Source organism: Numenius arquata, chromosome 2 (assembly GCF_964106895.1).
Source record: "Numenius arquata chromosome 2, bNumArq3.hap1.1, whole genome shotgun sequence".
Classification (NCBI taxonomy): Eukaryota; Metazoa; Chordata; class Aves; order Charadriiformes; family Scolopacidae; genus Numenius; species Numenius arquata.
Genome location: NC_133577.1, coordinates 11,732,496 through 11,752,626, shown reverse-complemented (window position 1 = coordinate 11,752,626; position 20,131 = coordinate 11,732,496). Strand labels below are relative to the sequence as shown.

At 39.7% G+C, this 20,131-nt stretch overlaps 1 protein-coding gene across 1 annotated transcript in view; it reads right to left on the bottom strand.

Annotated features, from left to right (window-relative positions):
* SYNE1 (spectrin repeat containing nuclear envelope protein 1) overlaps positions 1 to 20,131 on the bottom strand; it is a 255,963-nt gene that overhangs the window by 85,377 nt on the left and 150,455 nt on the right. The window contains exons 89-96 of the mRNA XM_074162789.1: positions 19,527 to 19,670; positions 15,307 to 15,501; positions 14,098 to 14,238; positions 9,062 to 9,250; positions 8,121 to 8,282; positions 6,684 to 6,878; positions 3,037 to 3,210; positions 930 to 1,121 (exon numbers count right to left, since the gene is read on the bottom strand). Coding sequence (XP_074018890.1) covers positions 930 to 1,121; positions 3,037 to 3,210; positions 6,684 to 6,878; positions 8,121 to 8,282; positions 9,062 to 9,250; positions 14,098 to 14,238; positions 15,307 to 15,501; positions 19,527 to 19,670 — 1,392 coding nt within the window. The remainder of the gene's footprint in view (positions 1 to 929; positions 1,122 to 3,036; positions 3,211 to 6,683; positions 6,879 to 8,120; positions 8,283 to 9,061; positions 9,251 to 14,097; positions 14,239 to 15,306; positions 15,502 to 19,526; positions 19,671 to 20,131) is intronic.

Genomic DNA, 20,131 nt, shown 5'->3' with positions numbered 1-20,131 from the left:
CCTTCCTTTTTCCTTTTTTGGTGTTTGTTTGTTGGGGTTTTTTGTGAAGCTATGTTAAGTTTTACAGTTATCCACTTGCCTTGGACTAAAAATAGTTCTTAGCAGGTCAAGTGACTTTTCAAGCTAACCTCTCAGTAGACTTTAATCTGCATTACAAGCTAGAAATCTTTGAAGCTTATCATGTTTAATTTGCACAGCAAAGCCCAGAAAAGAAGTGAAAGAAAAGGTGAGGGAAGGAGTCACAACAGGGCAAGCAAATTCAAAACCAGTCAGTCACATTACGTGATTGGGTTTCTTGTATGTATCCGGTTCTCCACATGCTAGTTTAACCTGAAGAATGATCAAAACCAACTGTTAAATAAAATTAACTAGTGGCAATAAGTAGACCAATGCTGCTAGGAACAGAATCCTAGGACCAGACAGGTTAGATGTTTCTTTGTTTATATAATATTTTGTTTGGTGTAATGATTCCACTAAGTATTAGCTATATTTAAAAATATTTCATTATCTTGATGTTACCTGTTCATTGTGTTTTGCACACTGTATGGAGGGAAGCATTTATTTAGGGTTATTCTTTTTTTTGGGGGGGAGGGAGCCTGCCCCAGAGCATGTGCAATCTAAAGCGACTGGGAACAGGAATTGAGTGCATCCAGACCAAGCTAATGATCTATTTACTTTATTACTGTCCTTTCAGTGAAGACAGGTTAGGATAGTTTCACCACGAAATGGTGCTGTTAACTTGAAAATGATAAGCTAAAGCTTTCTAGGCAGTTCTTTATTTTGGAGTGTAATTCCATTTACTACTTAAAGACGAATAGCTCAAGCTAAATCAGTAAAATATTTTTACTCCTTTCCCCAGTTGCATACAACTTCTATGAAATCCCGGAACCTTCTGCCCACTGTGAAGCCAGGTGGAAAGAGCCACTTACCCGAATGTTGATCTGTTTGTCGTGGAGCACTCTCTGCAGCTCCAGAAGGCTGCCCTTCAGTGTCCTGAGCTTCACAGCCAGCTGCTCTGCCTCGTCCTTGGTGTGAGCCTTCCCTTCCATAAGCAAGTTCTCGTTGTGCACAGATAACTCTGACAGGGCTACCACCTTCTGCTCTATTTCAACCAGCATGTTCTGCAGCAGCAAAAACAAAGAACCAAATTCATACATTTTCCAGCATCCGTCACGCTTTGGGCAAGATGACCTGTGGTCTCTCTCGCCTGTCACCAAGCTAAGGGCAAGCCAGTTTGTCATTGCTTTGCCTTCCAGTCCCTTTTAGAGTCCTTAGGAATATGCTTGCAAATGTTTGCATTTGCCATTTCTGTTTGCAACCTTTTCCAAAATAGGAAATTATAAAGTTGTTTGAAAAAAAAAAAAAAGGATTTGTTGTAGAGAAGATGCTCTTTATTTGCACATTAAAGGTAAGGGTGGCTAAGATGCTAGACTGACATCCATAATGACAAGAAACCGAGCACGCAGCTAGAGTTACTTCTTTCCTCTTCTTTAATGCACATTTAGTGAAATGCTTCCTACCTCCTCCTATGTGTTGCTCTGGCTGCATTGATAAGCTGCTCTTCTCGCTGTTTGCTCTTTCTGATTGGTGCATGATGGACTTAGGGATTTCTGTATAATCCTCTTAAGAGAGAATTAAAGTGACAAATCTCTGGCATGTTTATTCTCAAAAGCTACTTTCCTGACATTCCATTAACCATTCATGTATTACAGACATGGCGCATATTTTGATCTTCCAAACTCAAAGCTCATACAATTATTGCTCAAAAATCCAGCCTGACATCAAACGTTTTTGTTTCCGTTGCAACTGTCAAGCATAAAGTTACAAGTATTGCTCCTGAAGAAATGTGTGCAGGGTAAGATGGACAGAGTCTTTAGAAAGTGGGAAAAAAAAAAAAGGACTTTTTATATAAAACAAACTGTATTAAGATTTTAAGAACCAGCAAAACAACAGCAGTATTAACTTTTCAACAGTTAACTGCTCTTTTTAATGGTGAGATTCCTACAGATGACATTAAAAAAATAAAAAATACTCCTCTGTTTAAGTTCACACGGTTTATCTATATACAACAAGCAGCTCCCAAGGACAGGTGATGAAAGAACACTTGAGACTGAGCAGACTGAAAATTCCAATAATGGAGCAGTGTCAGTGGAAATTGAACTAGATTTTTAATTCATTGGATTTATATGAAACTTAACTCCCATTTATCCTAACATAGTTGAGATCCTCATTCTTTAATACGAAAAGGGATCTTTTGCCCATCTGTCTCTTGTCTATCTTGTAATTTTAATTATAATGATCACAGAGTTCTAAACTCTCAATTATAAATGGAAAAATCCCACTGATTTGAGAACCTGGATGTTATGACTGATCCAAGTCTTGTTAATAAAAGTTATACACAATTAATCCTATTGCAGAAAAATGTTTCTCCTCAGTTGTTTTGGTATTCTGGTTAATTAATATTCAATTCATAAAAATAGTAACTACTGATGATATGTACTTTTGAATGTGGGTAGGGATTACTCCTGAAGAAAACACAACACTCCCAGTCACCATGGCTAGTGGGAGTGTGTTTTTCAGCTGGAAAAGGAGGAGTAGGAAAGTACACTGCAGGTGTTTTCATACCTATCAAGTGAGCTATTCAACAACTCTCGGTCGAGTGTAGCAAAAACAGCAAGTGAAGCAAATACAAGGCCTTTAAAGCAAAAAAAAATGCCTTCTGAAAGTTGTACAGCTTCAAATGCTTTTGCAGTCAGGGTGTCTTGTTTTCCTCCTGTTATGTTTACACGAGCTTCCCAAAGCACTGTTTGCAATCTTTAACAAGAAACGAAGAACAGGCTATATTTTATTTCACAGATCACTAATGAAGCTAACTGAGCATATGTGAGGTTCTAAGGAGCTCAGAAACTTCTTCCCCACTAATATGCTGGCTCATCCCACTCAATAATGGTTATTAATGCTCCATCTTTGCCTCTTCACTCAGATAAAGCTGCGAGCATCCTATTCATCTAAACATTACAGGACTGACAATTTTACCTGACAGTCTACCAGCTGTGCTTCCATGTCCATAGGTTCCTCAGCTGTAACCAGAGTGGTGTCCAGTGTTGCTCGGGTATTGAGTAACCAGTGGTCAAGCTCATCAGCTTCACAACGGTACCTTTGAAGAGCCTGCTCCTGCCTCTGTTCTTCCAGCTGCTCATTCAGTTTTTCCTAGAGGTACAAATTATATTTTACTTTTTAAAAGAAATATTATGCCACAACAGTCACTTTTAAAAAAAATTCCCTTTCTGTCTGTCACAACTTCTATACAGTATTTCTAAGCCATAATAAGCCTTTTCTTTCATAAGTTGGAAACCTTTGCAAAATATTATCACTTTCAATCTGTAAGCATGTTATTCTGGTTACTGAAATTCTGTTTCAGTTCAGTCACTGTATTTCTGCTTCCTTCAGTAGATCTCTGCTATTTCAGCCTTCTAAAGGCGAGGTCTTTTCTGACTCTTGCTGCTCTCCTTTGGGTTTCGCTCACATAAGATTCAGATTGCTCAACTAGCACGGCACTGTTTGCTTAAGGAGAAAGATGGATGGGGACACAGAGCTGGGAGTGGGCTGCAGGGAAAGGACAGCAGCACTGCCTTTTTTGGCAACAGCAGGCTGTTAGATAGCCTTATGGTCTCTCAAGAGAGGCATGAGAGAGATGCTTTAAGGACCCAACAGGGTAAGGGTTGGCCTTTGATGTAGCCAGTGGGTAAAGAGAAGACTGAAGAGCTGTCTACCTCGTCTGGCCTCTCGGAGGATCCCTGAGCCTGTGCCATGGGGTGTGAAAGGACATAGAGCTCCAATGGCTGCTGCAGCAACAGCACAGCAGCAGCACAGACTCCCTGGCTCCATCCGTCAGCTGGTCCATCCATTGGAGAGGCAGGGAATGATCCAGCAAGACTCGCTCACCCTTTAATAGTCCCATATGAGTTTGAAAACTGGCTGAATAGCTGGGCCCAGAGGGTGGTGATCAGTGGCACAAAGTGAGAGGCCAGTAACAAACCTCAGATAGTTTACTGATGACACAAAATGGGAGGAGTCGCTGATACACCAGAGGGCTGTGCTGCCCCCCCGATGGACCCTGACAGACTGAAGAAATGGGCTGACAGGAACCTCATGAAGTTGAACAAAGGGAACTGCAAAGTCCTGCACCCGGGGAGGAACAACCCCAGGCACCAGTATATGTTGAAGGCTGATTAGCTGGAAAGCAGCTTGGCAGAAGAGGACCTGGAGGTCCTGGTCGTCCAAGTTGAACATGAGTCAGCAGTGGGCTGTTGTGGCAGAAAAGACTAATAGTATGCTGGGCTGCATTAGGAGTGTTGGCAGGAGGTTGAGGGAGGTGATCCTTCCCCTCTACTTAACAATGGTGAGTCCACACCTGGAGCACTGTGTCCAGTTCTGGGCTCTCCAGTCCAAGAGAAATACAGAGCTCTGGAGAGAGGAGAGGGGATTTCAGGTATAAGAAACAGATAGAATGGCATGGTCAGAGGTTACTTCGATGTATGAGATAATGTGGAACCTAAGCACGCTGCAAAGGGTATGGAACAAGGGGACAAGATTGTACTGGATCTGGGTGGGATGGAGTTAACTTCATCACAGCCTGTGCGGAAGTGCTTGTTAATAGCAATGTTTTGGCTACTACTGAACAGTGCCTGCACAGCATTAAGGCTTTCTTTCCAACTGCCCCTCACAAAGGCCAGTAGGCTGGGCGTGGGCAAAACGTTGGGACACGATATAGCCAGGACAGCTGACCTGAACTGACCAAAGGGATATTCCATGCCATGTGAGATCATGCTCAGCAATAAAAGCTTAAGGGAAAGGAGGTGGAGGGCAGGAATTTGTGGCTATGGCGTTTGCCTTCCCAAGCAGCTGTTACATATGCTGAGACTGCTTCCCAGGAAAGCAGCTAAACATCTGCCTGCTGATAGTGAAGTACTGAATAAGTTCTTGTTTTCCTGTGCTTGCATGCACAGCTTTTCCTTACCCTATGGTAGGTCCTGGTTTCTCACACCCTATTAAGCTGTCATTATCTTGATTCATGAGTCTTTTTGCCTGCCTTCTATTTTTTCCTCATCCCATGGGAGAGGGGAGTGAGGGTGGGTGTTTGGCTGCTGGTCAGGGGCAACCTACCACACTTCTGTAAGGAAATTCCGACCCGCATGTGCAGGACAAGCCCCCCACAAGAGCGGTGTTTGTTCAACTTTTCTGAATGCTTAATTTTAATGGGAAAATTAATAATTGCACGTTGGAATAAAGAGTAATGATATTTTTAAGTGTCTCAATCTAGAGCCAAACAGTTCTCAGGCTCCACTTGTTTAAATTAGGTCCACAGAAAGAATGATATTACCAATCCACACCCTCAACAGCAAAATATTTTCATTACCTGTTCTAAGTGTATGTCTACACTTACATCCCTGCAGTGTTCTGGAAGATTTTATCTGTGAAATCAGAGCTATAAAGCGCACAGGTTAAATCACTGAATATTCTCTGCATACCATACATATTTCTTAGCCGGGATTATTATGAAATACTCATTCTATTGTATCAAAATAACTGTCAGAATCCTAACCATAGTTAAGATTAGTATATTTTACTCATGCTTTATCTTTGAATTATTAGTTAGAACTTCCTCCTAAGTACGATCAAGAAGTTTGTAAGATCCTGTACGGAGTGCAAGCTATAAATGGCAAGATCCCTATTCTACGTCCAGTTCCTTATTTTTACATAAAAGCCATTTTTCTTCAGAGTAGTAAAGTGCAATTTTTTAAAGAATAACAAAGAATGTTTTAAGGACCTGTTCACTGTCTCAGGTCACTGCACAGAACTAATGCAGCTGATGCACTCTGGGACCTGGGACTCCCGTGTAACCCAGGTAGATCCACAGAGCCAGTTCTCACTTAATCTCTCAGAATCGATTTATGTGGGAAATTATGAAGGCAGCAGTAAAATCACTGCTGCAGTTCTTAGTAGTAGAGCAGTAAAGCTGCCCTGCAATGTAGAGAGTAGCCTTCTTTAGCATGACTGCATTTTCTCACCTGTATAATATACACAGCAACATTCCTACATGTTTATCACCTTAGTATTAGAGGATTTTCCATAACACTGACAAACAAAGAAATAAAGGGATGCATCTTCCATGATAAAAGTTTGCATGCAAATCACTGGAAATATGAGTGTAGACTACAATGCAAAGGTTTAGAAGAGGTGCTATTTCTTTCCCCCTTCTTTTGTCTCCCAGTTTGGACAGGTGATTGCTCAAAAGTTCACTGTAGATAACATGAATTTTAATACCTGCACTTCATTACTTCTCCTGTGGAGGACAAGGAATACCAAGAGAACCTATTGAGAAAATGTCAATGGGGTTGTTAAAAAAAAACAAACCCAAAGGACTATATAAAATATGACTCCTGCAGTGTGTTTCTAAGTTCCTTCTGGTTACTTATGACCTAGGATTAAGATGGGGGGCTCACTAAAAAAGAGCTATAATTTATTAGTGAAAGGAATTGTGAGAAATGAGCAGAACTGAAAATGACTTTTTAAATTCAATGGTGACTAAGGACTTTAGTGAAAGTACAGGTCTGCCAAAAGTGGTTCTAAAAATCTGGAATGTGATCCAAAAGCCCCACTCCTAAGGTTTTTTCTTGTACCTCTAATAGTTGTCGTTTTCCTGATGCCTTCATTCGAATTGTGGCCATTCGTTCTGCCAAGACCATGAGAGTGGACTGCAATGCCAGCTGATCAGCAGCTTCTGCATCCAGTCGTTCTGAAACCAGCTCCTGGGCTAATGATGTCTGAAGCTCAGTGATTTCTTCTTGTAACATTAAAATCTCATCCATCAAAGCCTATTCAAAAATGAGAGCAGAGGAAGTATTTACTTCATTTATCGGTGAGAAGAAAGTATCTCAGGAGGTGTAGGCTTAATATAAAATTCAAGATGACTGTCCCAAGGGAGTATGAGTAACATAGAGTAGTGCAATATATCATTGCAGGTTTGGTAGAGCCAGAATTCAGAAGGACTGACTCCTGCTTTTAGATGCTTAAGCTAGGATCATGCATCTAGTAACTGAAATATGGATTTAATTCATTATCTTGAATTTCAAACATATCACCAGAAGGAATTCTTTTGGAAATATTATACATACAGATTTATTCTTCCAACAAATTTTCTGGGGGTTATCCTAGTCAATACAGTGAAGATAATGAACAAGTAAGTACATGTGTGCTTGGGAGAGAGAAACAGATGCATGAGTAAGCTTCCAGCCTGAAACTTACTAACTGGACAAAACCCATCCAGCAATATATGTAAATATCCAGAGATTAACTCCATAATGTAAAAGACGTTCCTATTATCATTCTTATCCTAGAAATCAATTTCTAAAATACCTTCAAAAGGATGTTGCATTACCAGTACCTTAGAGCAGATACTTTACTTTCAGGTCTGATAGTATATATACATTGGATGCACAGGACAGCACACAGTGCTACAAAAGCCAAATGTTATCCTTTTCAGGTCATGGAGTTCCTACTGAAATGAGAACTGGGCCCATCATATAGTTTCAAGCTATCAGATAAAAGGCTTAGATGATAAATTCCTTTGGGAGGGAACTTTGTGTGTGCTTTGGTTTGTTTGCTTTGTTTAACAAGGCAAAGACTGCATTTAGATTAATTTACAATGCATCAATACTGGTTATGATCTTAGCAAATTTGGGAACATTATAAATAGTCCTATATATGCTATTAGCACTGATGCTGAAGAACAATATGCGTAGGTGTCTCTGAACACAATCTTTGACAATTTTGTCAATCTTTGACAAAAGATTTTGCTGAAAATTTTGATTGGACAAGCTCTTATGATCTATTCTACTTTTTAAAAAGGCCCCTTATTAAAAGAAACCCCATTACACAGTCTTTAGAACAGCAGAAAGTCCAGAAAGGCAAGATATTCAGTTAACAGAGAAGGTTCATACAACTAAAGCATGTTTTTGAGGCATCCAGCCATGAAGAACGCCACTATCTAAAAAAAGGGAACTAAAGATAGAGGGAGAGCATACATTTCCTGTATATTTCTCACATCTGAGTTTTACCTGATGTTCAGCCATCTGGCTCTCTGGGCTTTTGGCTGGTTCCAGGCTCTCATTTAGTTTGACCTCAATGGTCTCCATTTTTGTGGATATAGACTGGAGTGTGTCCTGATATCTCTGTTGACGCTCAAGAGCTTCATAAAGGGTACGCTGCTTTTCACTGATCTGAAAAGGAATGGAAAGTATAATTTCTGACCTCTGATATGGGATTTACTCTTTCTTTGCTTCATACATCCTTAGGCCTATGAGACTAAAACCAAAAACTTACAACAAGTTTTCAGAAGTATAAATTTTAAAGCCAAACATTCACATAAAAATATTTATCGGTTTAAACATCGTAAATCAAATCTTAAGTTCTTTGAGTGAAAAAAAATGGACTTTAATAAGCAGGGGAAACATAGACACATGCTCATGCCTTATTTTAGATTTCATGCACTCAAACGTGTATGTGCACAATTTGCTAGATACATAGTTCTTAACATGCCACAATAGCTACTGTGCCTCTGCAAAGAATTAAAATTTATAGCATGTGTTCAAAACTTTGACCATTCTCATACATCACTGAATGATTATGCTGCCCGACTATGTAGAAATGTATTAAGTTAACTTAGTATTTGGAGAAACTGGATTCTTGGGCCTTTTTTGCCAGCTCATCCAGCATGAGTAGATTGCTCTGTTAGGTTACAGAATATAGTCTGACAATAGCCAATATTTCTGAAGGCAACTATCGGCGTTAATGACTTTTATTTTTTCTTAATGGAAGTCCATCCTGCATGCACTTTCAAACAAAGAACAAAGCCAGCGTAAAATAATATCACGACCAACAATTTTTGTTACCATCTGAAAACTAAGAATTGCAGAGAAGAATATCACTGAGCTAGTTCTTTGCATTTTATTCCTTACAAGGTTGTTGATTATTTTGAACCCTGCTGATGAAGACTTACCACATTTTTCAGTGTTTCCCAAGAACGCTGCAAGTCATCCAATTTGGCGCTAGCAGCTGATTCTAAGCCTGGTTCATAAAACTCCTGGGTGGCTGAAGTGCTGGGTTGAATTTTAGCAGCTTCTGTCTGCAACTGTTCAGCAGATAAGGCCAACTGTTCAGCAGATAAGGCTTGGTAATAAGCAATGTCCTACAAGCACGAAGCACGTTATTGCACTCTCAAAATAGAAGATACTACATAAGAATATCATCCCACATACTGTCCCATTGCATATGTCCATTAAAATGAAACCCACAAAGCCAAACCCACCAGGAAACCTCTGAGCAACGCAGTTACTAAACACTTAATAGTAGTACACTAAATATGGTTTGGAGCTTCTCTATGGTGAAGATTGTGGAAGCATTTTTTTCACATTCATATTATCTAGGAGGAAACTGTGGACAGACATGGAAAGACCGGGAGGGGAGCGCTACAAGCGGGAGTGTTGTTCCAGTATCATCAAACCTACACAGGGGGAAAACCTGTGGGAACTGCCCTTTTCCCAGGCAGTGGTTTATGGTACTGTAGGTGGCAAAGACTATAACCCTAATGAACACTAGCACAGAGAAGGCAACAGAAGAACCAAAAAGGAATATGCTGAAGAACTACTCAGTGATGTAAAAAAGAGTATAAAGCACTATCTTATAGTAAGCCTTCAAACAAACAGGCCCTCTCAACGTGTAAAAGATAGTGGGAAAAGGGACCAAAAGTGCTAAGGAAAGTGGGTAATGTTCAAATTACCATTGAAAATTCAGGATGGAACTGTTTCTCACTAGAACTTCTATACTTAGTGTATGGGGATTTCTTCAAGTATTGGAGGTGGCAATTAAAAAGATCTATGGAAAATGTAAAATAAAGGAAACACAGTATCTATATTTAAGTCAGGAAAGCAGACTTGACAAGAATTATTTAAAACTGAAACCATGTATGACAATTACCACCATATCCATGTAGAAGGTGAAAAATGTTGTAACCTACTTTCTTCACCCTTTGTAGCCCCACTTAGTGAACTATGCTGCAGACCATGCAACACAGCAGCTGTCATCCAGTTTCCTCAATCACTTTGAAGATACTCAAAAGCCACCTCAATATAGTCCCAGACAACCTGCTGTATGTGGCCCAGCTTGAGGAAGAGGGTTGGATCAGATGACCTCCAGAGGTCCCTTCCAACCTCAACCGTTCCCCGATTCTGTATTGGTGTATAAAAGCTAGCTACTAAACAAGACTAATTCTGAAGTACCAAAGCTCAGAGTATAATTAGGATCCTAATTTGGAGCAGAATCATTGTTTCCCAATGTCATTTCAACATGTTATCCAATACCATATGTGAACAAAACCAAAGAAGCTCTGGAAGAGCACAGAAACCAGGTCACTCCCCAGGCACAGTCACCTCTTGGGCTCTCTTTCTAACTAAACCAATGGGCACAAAATGCCCACCTGTCCCAGAAAACACCCCGTTTTCTGCAGCTGCACAGGTACGGTTCTTCAGTCCTTCCCCCAGAAAGAAGAGACTTATCAGAGGTTATCCGCTTCATGTATGGACATTTTAACAATGAAGGTGTTACTTGCAGATCACCACTGATATTTTTAAAGGGAGGCAGCATCCAAGAGCGTATTTTACACAGCTCGATCACACCTCTTTACTGAGGATGCCTGAAGAAGTCAGTCTCTCCAGAGAAAGAGAACACCCAAGAATGGACAGCACATCAAACTGTAGAAAAGTGTCAGAAGATGTACCTCTTCAAAAGCAACAATTGGGAAACTTGAAAAATTTAAGGATGAAAGTGCTCAAGATGTCCAGGAGCCAACAGGGAATAGGTAACAGCTTAGCACAGCATTCAGTACTGCGATTTCAGAATTTTTTACTCTGACCACAAGTGATCTTTCCAAGTCACAGAGAAAAATTGCACCAGGGTGAACAACTTCTCATTTTGCCTTGTCTGCAGCTACTCTCCAGCCCTCAGCTAGTCCTCTCTCAAGGTCAAGAGATAACCTGGGCTTCTGAGACTTCTAAATCATTATTTCCAGAATAAAGGCCTTGCTTTTAAAAGATGGGAAAGCAATCTCTTTCCTCATTTTTCAAACTAATTTTTGGAGTAAACAACATGGCAATTTCTTTTTAGTAGGGCTTTAGTGCTGACAGCGTGAACCCAGATATTCTTACACGTAACAGATTTTGTTCCAGCTATAAAGGACCTAATACCTCATACTTTCTTTTATGAAAATTAGCCAATGAAAAGTACTCAAGCTTTGTTGTTAGGATGTAGGGGAAAAGGGTGTGTTTAGATTTCAGAAGATATTTAACAAGGGCTGTTCCACCCTCAGTGAGTTTTCACAAGGAAGGGGAAAGAATGATTAAGTAGGCTGTGAATAAGGAGATAGAAAGACATTTAACAGTGAGGCAGTGCTGAAGAGTTGGATCACAGGATCAGCTGCAACCTCCAAGGCTTTGTATCAGCACTTGAGCTTTTTCAATTCCATTGCTCTGCATTATGTGGCTGGAAAAGAAGTTTTAAAAGAATGTGCTAAATTTTAATCAACTATTTTTTTGGGTAAGGGTGAGATGTCCCAGAGGTCCCAGAAGGTCCCTTGAAGTCCCAGAGGATTCTCATTCAGTACTGTAGCACAGATGAAGTGCCTAATTTTGCTACACATCAAAATAAACTGCATTAAAGGGCTGTTACCTATTGCTGAAATATTATACACTGTGAAATCCCTCAGCCTTTTAAAAGTTAACAGTTTTATAGTTGTTCCCCATGCTCCCGAGTTGTTTTTAGAGGAGTTTCAGTACAAAACAAACGACGCGGGAAACTGTTAACTTCTAACAGTGCTAGATCTGTCGCTTTCTTGTGTTTATAGTCTCTGTTTAATCTATTTCAATACATAGAACCAATATTTTCACTAATATGCACTTAGCACTTGCTTTATATTTTCATTACTTGCTTGCAATGTAAAAAATGCACATAGATATCTCAGATCAGACTAGCCACATTTCACCATTAAGAGATGCTAGGAAACCCTGATGAAAGATTGTACATAGAGTATTAGGGATGAATTTAAAAACAGCCTTAACACTCAACCTGCCCTCCCAAAAACACCCCACTTCATATGAAAAAATATAAATTTTTTTCCAAAGACTAGATTAATGTAATTCTTTGCTTTCTAGAGTTCCTGTTCACATGTTTTTCTGGTACTTTGCAGGTGATCTTCCTGCGAGACACTATTTCTCTTAACACTGGCTAATTTTAAAACAAAACATTTCCAAATTAATTTTGCTGAGTCTTTTACTGAATACAAAATATGTTCCACTTACATTTAAACTCCTAATTTGCTATTGTCTAGATTTTTTTTTTTAACCAACCTTCTTTCATGAAGTCTCCCTGGGTATTCATCATAACCAGCACCAGCAGTTTCATAGCTTCTTTAGGTTTAATCTCATGTGAGTGTGAACCTAAGCATTTTGTAAGTAAACCACTGCATTTTGAATGTTCTTCCGCTTACTGTTTAGTACGTGCAGTTCATTTCAACATTAACCACACTGAAGAAACCTTAATCTGTCAGTGTTTTAGATTATTATAACACCAGCAATTTTATCTCAAAGATCTTCAGCTAAATGAAAGACAGTGTTTTTGTTCAATTTTGCTCTGTGAATCACAGGTTCTAAAATTTGCATTTTGGTGTCAGCTTATGGGGCAACAGCATTTCACTGGATTTTCCTTGAGTTATTGGAACTCTTAATCTTTTTTTTTTTTCATTTTCAGAGAAATGTAATAAACTGACACTGAATTTGTTTATTAGAAAGCAAGCTGCTCTTGCTCCTTTAACTCTTTCACTGATTAAAAATGTCATAAGATTTTTGTGCTGAAATATATAGCTACCTTCCTACTGTAAGTGAACTTTACTGGGAAACTTCTGATTATCTGAAATGACAGAACACTACAAAAAACATTCTCATTCATTATGTAGCTTTTTAACTACAAAGGTAACTTTATAACTTTATTATCATGAAGATTTTGTCACCATTCTTACTATATTACTTTAGCATTCTTTCTTATGTCAGTTCATGAAAACGAATCATTTATATTTAGCAACTTCATCTTTGAAATGAGTGGACGGAACTAGTAGGCAACTTGCTCAAACTTCTCTATTTCTACTCAGCAATGCAATGCAACACCATTCTACCCTTTATGTCTGCAGTGGTCAATTTTGGAAGCAGCCACAAATTAAAAAAATCAAACAAACCACCACAAAACCCACCACATGATGAATGAAATGAGGTAGTGACTGCTTCTAAGGCTCATTTCTAAATTTCCAAAGTGTAACATTTTATGTGTGTCTTTATGGGCATGATGCTTAATGAGCTAGTTTCTTGCTTACATTTTAGTCAATGATGATGTATTAGAAGTGTCAGAGTCCTCAGTTTTCATTTAAAAATCTAACTTTAGCGATTTCACTGCTCTGCCTCACGAGCACTTAAAATAGACTGTCACTGAAAGTATGGAATGAAAAATACATGAAAAAAATACATGGAAGTTAATACTTGAAATGGTTTGAAGTGGAAGTTATCAGACTCCGGCTTCAATGTTACAATGCCAATGGCACCATAAGGTAGACATATATGGACATGATGCAGTGTTTTATTATGGCAGTACAAAATTGCATTTTTTCTCAGAATGCAAGATTCCATTGAGTACCTCTGTGAAAATAAAATTAGGTTATAGATAGAAAATTGCAGTGACATGGAAGAGCTTTGTAATTGTAATTTAAAAATTATTTTTAAAAATAGTGAATAGCTGTAACACCAAATTTATACATTTTAAACTCAGAAGTCAACATTTGTATTCATTTTGGACTAGAACCTGAAGGTTCAGTTAGGTCAGAGGTTAAGCCTCAGATCCTTGGTAAATACTATCTCAGACGATTAAATAAACCACCTGTGGAATGGAACCATGCATGTCTCTGAGATAAAAGCTGAATGAATGCCAAGAGGGAGGTACCTGGTTAACAGAAGCATCTGTATTAGCCACAGGTGAGGGAGAGCGACAGGCAGGTGGAGAAGAAATCTCACTGTTGGTTCCCTCCTCCCCAGACTCCTCAGTGACAGGGGAGAGCAGCGTGTGACAGCGACCAGCAGTCATCTGCCACAGGAAAAGCAACCCCGGAGCACAGGAAGAAAATAAGTTACCTCAACTTTGGTTTGACTTGGATTTAGATCAAAACAAGAAAAACAACACATGCCCAGAACTACCATGACACTATTTAGTCACACTTAATACTATTACATTTACCAGCTTCAAAATTTGGTTCAATTAATAGTTTCGTTTACTTGTCACACTTCAGTGTGAACATGCTCTCCTGTCCCCTAATGAATTTAAAAGAAAACGTATAGCAAGCAACTCAATAATAACAAATTAGGGTTTGCCTAAATGCCTTCTAATAGAATCAGTGTTGCATATGGAAATACTATGGAGAGCTACAGAAAAATGCAGTATTGGCCTCAGTATCCAGGCCTGGTTAGAACAACAAGGAATAGACTTGCAAGCTAAAATACACACAATCCAGTAGCAACATACTTTTCTTACTTTCCCAGTGCTGTTATAGAGTGATAAATCCTGAAATCCGCACTCTGTTTTCACTCAGACAAAAATCCCAATAGCATCAGCAGTATGTTTGTAATGAGACCCAATTAGAAACAAATAAAAGCAGAGTAACTCAAACAAGAGGCCTCTGGCAGTACTTAGTCAGCTTGCATTTCCAACACGCTCATCTGAGAATATAGGAGCATGCTGTCAATTATCACATCAACATTTAAGGCATATTTAAAAATACAGTCTGTAAAACCTATCCACCGCAACATGTTATGAAATAATATTTATTCTGGTTTTATCCTGCAATTCAGTAGTTTCTCAGCATTTGCTCTTGCGTGCTCATAGGTACGAAAAAGCACTGTATTTGCATCTTATTACAGACAACTTCCACTGGTATTTGTCTGTTAAATAGCTTCATCCTTTATCAACAAGTCTTGAAAACCCATATAAAGCAAAATACAGTAAGGGGAAGCTGCAGCTTGTTTGGTTTGCCTCACTCCAGCCATTTCAAAAGCAAAACGTAGATGTGAGCTGCGGCAATTTGCTACACAGGAGTGTTGCAATGATGCAAAAGCAAGCAGCTCAGATAAACAGCACCCAGAGCAATGCATTCCTTACCATAACCACCGAGGGATGAGCGGGGTGTGCTGGAAGCAGGTCTGAATCCAGCTCCTCCATTCCCTCTGAAAGCCCCTCCACTTCTGTCACTGTCAGCAGCATGGTGGCATGTTTTGCTTTCATTGTCAGCATCTTGCACTTCGAATTCAAAGAAGCAATTTGCTCCTGGTATCCCTTGATCTTCTGAGCCAGCTCCTGAGGAAACATTTTTTCTTTTTTTTTTTTTTTTTCTTTTCTTTTTTTTTCTTTTTTTTTTTTTTTTTTTTCCCCGTAACGCAGAGGCAGCCAATAGAGGCCACAGGACCTGCAGCTTTTCAGCTGCTTCCGTGGCGAAGGCGAGCTCTCCCCTCCGAGCCCAGCCAATAACATCCTAGCGCTGCCTCCCCGGCACCCCGCATGAGCCGCCGCGCTCGCTGACAAGCAGGATGTTGACAGCGGAGGGAAGGAGTCAGGCTGCGTCTGGCTCCACGGCAAAACCGCAGAGCGGAGGGCTTCGAAGCGAGAGCGGAAAAAAAAAAGTGCTGCGAAAGGCTCTGCGTGCGTGATAACCGCAGAAGGGAGGAAGGAACCCCCTCGCCCTTCCATCCAGCCTGAACCTGACATGAAGTCTCTGAGCGTCAGACTGCAGCAAAGGGGAACGTCTCTCCTTCTTCCTACTTTTTTTTTTTTTTTCCTCCCTCTCCTATCTCCATTTATCCAAGGAAGATGAAGCTTCTCCGCAGAGTGCATGCCATGGAAATGAGGTCATGTGGTAACCACAACTGTAAAAAATGCCCCATTCAGCTCTCACCAGAAAGAATGAATTGTTCAGCCAATAATTTCGCAGGGCCTAACAAGATCAAATGTGATATGAACAATCCGTCCCATAGCAGATTAAATGCAGACTGGATCACTTTTTGCCAGTGTTTGGATAAACTCTACTTTAATCTTGTTTCGGTTTTGTGTAAGTCTTCAGAATTAAAAGCTGAGCTGCCCACAGTACTAAAGCAGAGTATATTTTAAAATACAGTTTTTTATGGTTACGAAATGGTCTATCTTCTTGGCCAAACACCATCATAAACTTAAGATGATGGTGAGATAAGAGAAGAAAGATGGAAATGAATAGCCTTAAGAACTAACTCATTTTCTCTCCTACCCTGTACTGCTGCCCAGTTCAGTGTCCAGTTTCAAAGATTTTAATTCATAGACTTAAAATAAAAAATGGTGGAAAATTTTCATATTTCTGCCAAAGCTATTGTTTCTGTCTCCCTAGAGGCTCAGTAAAATGATAGAACTTTGATCTGTAAAGTGAAATAATTTGTATAAGATTGCCTGCTAAATCAGTGATTATTAATTCGAATACATATTTCTGCTTTATTTTTACATCTGCTTTTATTTCTTCAACAAACACAAGTTTTCATGGAAAAATAGCAACAGAAGTTGCAATATCTAGTAGGTATAATAGTTAAATAATTACAGTAACTTCTAAAAAGTAAATAAGATTGCTGCTTCAGGCCAGTAAAATTATAATATTTTTTGGTTATATAACATTTTCAGGGAACCATTTTCTCAAAATCAGAACAGTCATAGTGAGAAACACAGAGTTAGAAATGGAAGCAGCACAAAGACTGAGGATGACACTTTACTGCCTGAGTTTCAATGGTACCTAGTCACTGTCTGCCACGTTAGCAACAAAAGGAGCTCTTTTGGAACTCCAAGCCTTACTTTGGAGACTAGGCAAAGTCTTGAGTATAAAACATAAACTAGATCAATCAAAAAACAAACTGCAATCAAATCAAGCCATAACTTTAATTTCTAGCAGCTGGAATAGGTATTTGCTCTGTTTGGCAAGTACCAGCCATTCACTAATGTTCAATGAATGACATCTCTGGGGCTTGATGGGAAATTATTGTCATTCAATATACTCACTATACTCCATCAATATGACTGAGATGCAATAGCATTTGTGATATTAATGTCCAATACATTGAGTATCTAACATCCCCCTCTCAACTGAAAACTAAGAAAGGGAAAAGGAGGCAAAAATGTGAGCATGAAAAAATTAAAGCAATTTATAATAGCAGTGTCCTATGAGATACTATTACCCATTAAAATAATTCACAAGTATGGAGATACTTGCTCACATTCTTACCTGAGAGTCTAAAGAAACATGGTTCAGTCAACATAGTTCTAAAGTGTGACTAGTTACATACATGCATAGTGATACAAGCTTCCTACAAATCAGGGTGTATTTCCCTTCTATTTTCTTCCTCTTATTTTAATTCTAAATATAGCTACTACAAATGTCCCTTTAAGTTCTTGTTCAAGCAGGCTTCAGCAGGCAATCTGGTAACTGATGTTTTCTTAAATTAACAACACACGTAACAAATATCTTGACAGACTTGCCTCTTGACGTAGTAAATAACATAGTGTTCAATATACCCCCTTTATGCTACGCTTTTCCACAGGTATTTAGCAGACAAAATATTAGCCAAAGCCACACATCTTCCAGCCTTTCAAAACTCCATACCCCTAAACCTGGAAAGCTTGCAAATATGAAACCTGTCCGCTCTGGTTGATCCAAACATGTGCAATAGAGTAAAGCTGCTGCCTTCCTGCAGACGTTTAGAAGAACTCCTGGCTACCTAACTTGTTCAAATGCAGATGAAACTTCAAGCTGCCCCATTTTTAATTCCTTCCTCTAGCGATATTACCCTGTATCGCTGAAGTCACTCTCCTGCATTTGCTGCTCCAGAAGATTTAAATAGGGAATAGCAGCATTTTAAATTCAGTACTGAAAAGCTAGAATTGTTTAAGCAGACTGCTCTGCATTTATAATAAGCAACTTTTGTAACAACTGCATAGAAAATGAGGAACACATATAAGGTTAGGTTGTATTATGTAACAGCACAGACAGCTTTTAATTCAAAGGTAAAGAAGTGGTGCCATCTGGTGCCAAAAGTGACACACAGAGTTCAGTGGTGCATTTTCTATCCCAAGAAATACACAGCAGACAGGGGAAGGTGAAAAAGGCTTAGGAGGTCCCACGCCAGCAAAGCAAGAAGGCTGCACAGAGACTATCCTGCCTCATTTGAGGGCTGAAGATCAATGAGTTTGAGGGCAGGACTTGTAAATCCACTGGACAAAACTCGGAATCAAGGAATTGTCAGAGTTGGAAGGGACCTCTAGAGATCATCTAGTTCAACTCCCCTGCTAAAGCAGGATTGCCTAGAGCACATTACTCAGGACTGCATCAAGGCGGGTCTTGAAAATCTCCGGAGAAGGGGACTCCACAACCTCCCTGGGCAGCCTGTTCCAGTGCTCTGTCGCTCTGTCACCTTCACTGTGAAGAAGTTTCTCCTCATATTTAAATGGAACTTCCTATGTTCCAGCTTGTGCCCATTGCCCCTTGTCCTATCACTGAAAAGAGTCCAGCTCCATCATCCTTCAGCCCACCCTTTAGGTACTTGTAAACATAGATAAGGTCTCCCCTCAGCCTTCTCTTCTCCAGGCTAAAGAGCCCCAGCTCTTTGAGCCTTTCCTCGTAAGGGAGATGCTCCAATCCCTTAATCATCTTTGTTGCCCTACGCTGGACTCTCTCCAGTAGTTCCCTGTCTCTCTTGAACTGGGGAGCCCAGAACTGGACACAGTATTCCAGTTGTGGCCTCACCAGTGCAGAGTAGAGGGGGAGAATGACCTCCCTCGACCTACTGGCCACACTCTTCCCTGTGCAGCCCAGGAACTCTTCCCAACGGAGACTTTAAAAGGAGCCTTTGGAGTGATCGTGTCAGAGTTTTCCTCCAAACTGACTGTGGTTTTCACGTAATTCAAGTTCCTTGGTGTTCTTTTACAGAATGTTACTGGGATGGAAATGAGTAAGTACTTTAGGATAGATATATATATACACAAGGATCACTGAACTAACAGCGATCACCTGACTAACTGTTCAGCATTGACTTCTGGGACACTCCTTAGTTAAGTACCTATGTTAACTGCCCCTTAATTATGCAATGCTTTTGCTTGTCACAATGTTTCCTGGAGATTAGGACACATCTAGCTGAATAAACAAGTGAATACCCACACTGTACCAATAGCACGAGTTTCCTACCTGGTATTAAGTCTATCTGCTCAACTAGCCTTAAGCAAGTCTGAAAAGCTACTCAGCTACTCTATGACTATTGCTTATGAAAAGATTTTTGGGTCAGTAAGGTGCTCCTTAGCCCATTTTGTTGCACTCCTACCTCATGACGCGAAATCTGGGCCTGGAGTTCCCGGATGTTGCCGGTTGCTATTGGCTTGTCTTGGATCTCACAATGGGCGCTCTCTATCATCTGCTGCAAATGTTTCATTTCTTGCTCATATTGTTCATACTGCACCACTGCTTCCTGGAGAGGGAAAAAAAAAATATTGCATGTCTACATGAAAATAAGTATTTACTTAGTCCAGGCATGACTGATCTCCCTTCTGAAGTAGAGCAAACTTACATCTATCTGGCATTTGCATCTGGATGAGCAAAGCAGGAATATAGTCAGGAAAAAGTCCATTCAGAAATATTGTGAACTGCAATGAATTCAATGTTTTCTTTTGTTTAACGATTTCCAAAAAAACCACGTTCACATAACATGATGATATCCAATATAAGGAGGTAGAACTTCTGCTTCCAACAAGTATCTGCACCAAATATATCCACCAAAAGACAGTATTGCCTAGTTTCATGGTTTTACTACAAAGCATTTTGATCTGCTTTTTAACTTCAAGCCTCCATTTATGAAGTGGAAAGACTATATGAAAAAACTTAGATTTTACAGAAAATACAACTGGGAGAGGATTATGAAGATTTATGCAG